The 5,335-nt window shown below is 36.7% G+C and overlaps 1 protein-coding gene across 2 annotated transcripts; it reads right to left on the reverse strand.

The window, feature by feature from the left end:
• Positions 1-958: 958 nt before the first annotated feature.
• Positions 959-4,133, reverse strand: LOC131230957 (putative DUF21 domain-containing protein At3g13070, chloroplastic). 2 transcript variants are annotated; one of them, XR_009164151.1, is made up of 5 exons: positions 3,385-4,133; positions 2,752-2,972; positions 2,555-2,618; positions 1,173-1,475; positions 959-1,032 (listed from the first exon to the last, which is right to left on the reverse strand). XR_009164151.1 is itself a non-coding variant. In XM_058226979.1 (4 exons), the coding sequence occupies exons 2-4, from the start codon at positions 2,875-2,877 to the stop codon at positions 1,441-1,443; spliced, it is 225 nt and encodes a 74-aa protein (XP_058082962.1). In that variant the 5' UTR covers positions 2,878-2,972; positions 3,385-4,133; the 3' UTR covers positions 975-1,440. The 2 variants fall into 2 exon arrangements, 1 of the variants encoding a protein (XP_058082962.1); XM_058226979.1 differs by having other exon boundaries at positions 975-1,475.
• Between the last annotated feature and the right edge of the window lie 1,202 nt (positions 4,134-5,335).

The following is a 5,335-nucleotide window of genomic DNA, read 5'->3' on the forward strand; positions in this document are numbered from 1 at the left end:
CTATATCATGTATAATTAGTAGTATGTACTGGAGCAACAGAGAAACTAGATTATGTATGGTCGGTAGTAATCTCCAGTCACTGTTGTATCTGCTCGAACTCTTCTTTGACTAAACAGCGAAACTAAAGATGTTACCAAAGTGACTCCTGCTGAGGGCCCATCCTTAGGTACAACTCTTGCTGGAAAATGTATATGAATATGTTGATTCTCAAGCAAATTGATATCCCTAGCAGCTGAAAACTTAAGATCTGCTACTTTTGCCCTTACCTACCAAATTAATGAACATTTAAATAAATAAATTACATAAAATCCCAAACGTGTATTTTTATTGAAAGATAAATCCCAAATGTATATAACAATCATTTGAAAAAGAAGCCGGCATGACACAACTACAGGCCTTAGCTAAAGAATCTTTGAAATTTTCCATAGCTAAAGAATCTTTGATATTTTCCATACCTAAAGAATCTCCAAAAAATGATTCATTACATGCCTGATTCAATTCTTAATCGAATTTTGAACTCTCTAGACTAGTTTTTTTCTTTTTCTTTTTATTTTTTCTTTTTTGGGTCATGAATGAATGTCAGTTGAGGAATTTCATTTCTGATGAAGTCTGTCCTAAAACAAATAAGATACATCAGCAATGAGGATTTCTGAAATAGCCAATAGGGCGAGGTCAAAACTGAACATGAATTGAGGCCACAAGCTAAAGGTTGCCTATCATGGAAATAAGGGATGCATGCATGAGGAATGGGGTTGCCATTTAAAACCATGCTGGCATCTGTGACTCATAAGAACCGAACAATCCATGTCGGATAAGAAGAAATGAACAAAAATTACCCATGTTAGAGCTATTTGAGTAGATTCTTTGATAACATCACCAAGTTGGCCTGTGAGATGCAAATCACCCTTTCCCTCCATTGATGTGGCCTCAACGAATTGGATGTCTCCACCAAAGGAGGTCCAGACAAGCCCAATTGATACTCCAGGAGTTGCCATACATTCTGCAGTTTCTCCATCATCAAACCTAGGAGGCTGCATACCAGTGTCAATACAGAATATATACCATCAGATTTGTTCACCATATGAATGAAAAAACATAAACTTGACACATTAGCATAAAGATAAAATTTCATAAAAGAGGTTCTTGACTAACAAGAAAAAAGATGTATTACCCCCAGTATCTTTTCCAGCATAGCCTCATCTACAACCAATGCCGGGGTACTCCTAAGAGCATTTGATATTTCATGTCCGTTAACACCCATTGGAATGACTTCCATTTTAACTTCAGCACCAACTGCAAGTCTTGTATCAAGAAGTCATTCTGCCATCGGGTATACATCTTTGCTAGCTGGAACTGCACATTCTTGCTCAGCAACTTTGACAGCAGCTGCACGAGCCAGGGTAGCTAAGTTTCTCTCTAGATTTCGCACACCAGCTTCTCTAGTATATCTCTGAATCACAAGCTTCACCATATCCTACAACAATCACAGCAAACATACATAGATCAGCGAGATTATATTAGCATCATTTTTTTTCCTAATTTAGTAACACGATCATCTGCAGACCAATGAAAAACTGTTCCATGAAAGAAAATTGGCAGCCAATCCCTGAAAGAGTCGCAAACTACCAGTAACATTCTACTCCTAATGCCCTTTGACCCCATAACCAAGTATCCTATGCTAGCATGTACAGAGAGAACCTCAAACAGAGTATGCATGCACGCCCACACATTCTATTTAAAATGTTAGCAAGTGCAAAAGAATGGGAAGCAGGAGAGGGGGCAATGAGGCTAAATACTCTACAGATATGCATGCACGTGCACACATTCATGGATACTGGAGACAGCTAACAGTTATCTTTCCTAAGATGTTGATGCATCTTCAACATACCAACATGTCAAGTCTTTGTCCGTCCTCCTAAAAACCAAGCTAGGAAAGCAAGATGTTGTGGCTATTTCTCGCCATGTAAAAGTTTTGGCAGTCAACTAGAGTAGGTACCAGTTTTATTACAAAAAGCAGTATTAAAATTGTTCACTACCTCTCGATGTTAAAAAATATCAATGAGGCAACAGTATTAACATAGTTAACACCCAAAATCACATAAACAGTAACATGAACAGCTTTTGAACTTCATGAGCATTGTTAAAGAAAATGTGAGGGATGTAAACATACTCCCATAGTTCCACCATATTCATTTAGAATAATAGCCATATGAACCTTCCTATGTGGAACTCTCTAAGCAGATTCCACACAGACATTGAATCTGTGACATCATCCAAATTTCATCATTCATTTTGAAAAAAGAAAAAAAGAAGAGCTTTATGGAAATTTATAATGCAAAAGTGCAGTATAGCAGTCTTTCAGCATAATACGAGGCAGGGTAACCGTCTGTTAGTTCATTTAGCGCTTCTAAGGATAAACAATTATTACTTAGCATTAGATGTTATGGATGCTCCATTCCGAATCTGTGATATAAAATAAAATTGCAAAAAAAACTTTACAAATAGCATGTAGCGAGTTTCGCAACTACATAATTAAATGCAAATAAAAATTACCAGGTACAAAGTAGGTAGGCTTATGCGCAATTGCTCCCACGGTAGAACTTTCTAGTTTATCAACCTTTGAAAGCAGATTGATCAAATTGTCCCATGCCATAGAAAGAGTGGTAAACACTTACACTCCTAAACATATTGCAAGTAAGTCTCATGAGCTCAAGTGAAATAAAAAAAATCAAAACCATAGCAGAATTGACCTTTTCAACATAAATCAGCATATCCATTACATATGCAATACCCACTATATTGTCAACACGCTTTTCTTCGGAATGGCTCTCAGAAGTGACAAACCCACCAGACTTTTCTTCGGAAATCTTTCCCATGAACTTCTTGCCATGGGAGCTAGGTAGGGCCACTGTAATGTTGATGAGAAATTCACCCCGTCCATTTTCTTTGCCAAATAATTTTAGGACACGAGCTTAAAAAATGAGATAGAATCAAAACTCAAGTGAACCATACGTATTATATCCAGTAAGTAGTGCAGAATGATCACCTACCATTTAAAACTTCTTAGGAGCTACAGAAGTTTTATATCCAGCATCCAATAAAAAAGAAAACGTATTATATCCAGCATTGCAACATCTAATTTAAATAGAATTAGATACATAGCTGAACATCAATCTAATGAAGGAAAAACCTATAAAATGCAAAATAAAGAAATCGAACAACAGAAATAGTTCAAAGATGACTTTAGCTTCTGAGAGTTTTAACATATCAAAGAAACTCATGAAAAGCTTTAAAGGAAGAGCTGAACAGAGATTGGACAGGAAAGATAGATCATATTCCTTTGGAGGAAAAGAGAAAGAAACACAAGAGGTCAGATTTCTTACAAAAATTCAGTGAAAATGAGCAAGCCAAAGGTTTGGAAACTCCAGAGATCCGAGCTTCCGCACTGATTGAGCTCCGATTTGAGCAAAAAAATGGTAGATGTCTCCAAAAAGGAGATGGGAAAAGTCAAATTCCGAGGATTTAGTATCACTGAAGCCAGCAACCCGAAAACCTCTCGATTCCTCTCCAGAAAACTTTGAAGTGACAAACACAAAGCACCTTGAAGATCTACGATGGTCAGATCCATCTTTATAAACAGGAAAACAGAACAGATTTCTATAAATTTCAGGAAAAAATTGGGATTTCAGAGGCTTCTATTCTTTCTCAGCTATAAACCCTAGAAACCCCCCGTTTTCTCTCCAGAAAATCCTGGTAATGCAGATCAAGGAGCGCATGGAAGAAACATAGGATGAAAATTCCAGGGATTTTCAGAATGTAGGGCGTTGGAGAGAGAGAAAAGGGATAGAAAAACCGGTTAGAGTTTCTGCAACCCTAGATGCGAGAGGATTTCGTCGGTTTCCTTCTCTCCTTCTCTGTCGTTTCCCTACCTCTCTCTCTCTCTGCATTTTTTTTTTCTTGCTTCCGGACAAACGACGGAGGTAGGGACGGAGGGTATTATAGGAGATGGGTAGAAGGATGGAAGGAGTTAAGGATGGCGCCGAATGTATGTATGTCATACATGCATACATGCAAAGGAATGGAACATCCATGCGCGTGAGAAAATCCCAGGGAAAACCTTAGAAAGAGAATGAAGATCTCTCCCGCACGCTTTTCCATTAGACTTTTAGCCTCGGTTCCTATACAAACGAGGCTAAAAAGTAGGCATTTGGCTTTTGTGTAAAATCTTTCCTCCGATCATCCGATTTCATTTGAAATTTTTTAAATTTTTTCAGAATTTTTAATTATTTGAAATTTCTCAATTTTTTGCAAGATTTTTAAATTCAAAATTCTTTTTTTTTCAAAAATTCTTAATTTTTTTAAAATTTTCAATTTTTATAAAAATTCATACTTTTTCATAAATTTCATTTTTTATTCTTAATTTTTCAAAAAAAAAAATTTCTTAATTTTTTAAAAGTTCTCAAAAATTTTAAAAACTCTTAGTTCTTAAAGAATTCAAAATTCAAATCTTTTTCAAAACTCTCAATATTTTTTTTCAAAATTCTCAATTTTTTCCCAATGATCTCCCTGTTTTTTTTAAATTCTCAATTTTTTCACAATTGTCAAAATTTTTAAAAATTATTAATTCTTTCAATATTCTCAAATTTTTCAATATTCCTAAATATAGACTTTTGGCCTTGGTTCTTATACAACTAAGACTGAAAAGTAGACTTTTGGCCTCAGTTCGGCTAAAAAGTAAATATTTCACCTCAGTTCCTATGCAACTGAGGCTAAAAAGTAAATATTTCACCTCGGTTCCTATGCAACTGAGGGTAAAAAGTAGGCCTTTCACCTCAGTTCCTATACAAATGAGGCTAAAAGGTAGACCTTTAACTTCGGCTCCTATGCAACTACGGCTAAAAGGTAGACCTTTCGCCTCGGTTCTTATGCAACTAACGCTAAAAGGTAGACTTTTCGCCTTGGTTCCTATGCAACCGAGGCTAAAAAGTGACTTTTCGCCTCGGTTCCTATACAAATGAGGCTAAAAATAGACTTTCCACCTCGATTCATATGCAACTGAGGCTAAAAGGTAGACCTTTCGCCTTGGTTCCTATGCAACTGAGGCTAAAAGGTAGACCTTTCGCCTCGATTCCTATGCAATTGAGGCTAAAAAGTGACTTTTCGCGTCGGTTCCTATGCAAATGAGGCTAAAAACTAGACTTTCCACCTCGGTTCATATGCAACTGAGGCTAAAAGTAGACCTTTCGCCTCGGTTCCTATGCAACTGAGGCTAAAAAGTGACTTTTCGCCTTGGTTCCTATGCAACTGAGGCTAAAAACTAGACTTTCCGCCTCG

This window comes from Magnolia sinica, chromosome 17, assembly GCF_029962835.1.
Source record: "Magnolia sinica isolate HGM2019 chromosome 17, MsV1, whole genome shotgun sequence".
NCBI lineage: Eukaryota > Viridiplantae > Streptophyta > Magnoliopsida > Magnoliales > Magnoliaceae > Magnolia > Magnolia sinica.

Bases quoted from the DNA above. Each gene is read 5' to 3' on its own strand.
- LOC131230957 (XM_058226979.1), bottom strand. From the start codon at position 2,877: ATGGGAAAGATTTCCGAAGAAAAGTCTGGTGGGTTTGTCACTTCTGAG. The intron at 2,619-2,751 runs GTCAATTCTGCT...CTGCTTTCAAAG, and splicing joins TGCTGATTTATGTTGAAAAG to GTTGATAAACTAGAAAGTTC. The intron at 1,476-2,554 runs GTAATTTTTATT...TGATTGTTGTAG, and splicing joins GCCTACCTACTTTGTACCTG to GATATGGTGAAGCTTGTGAT.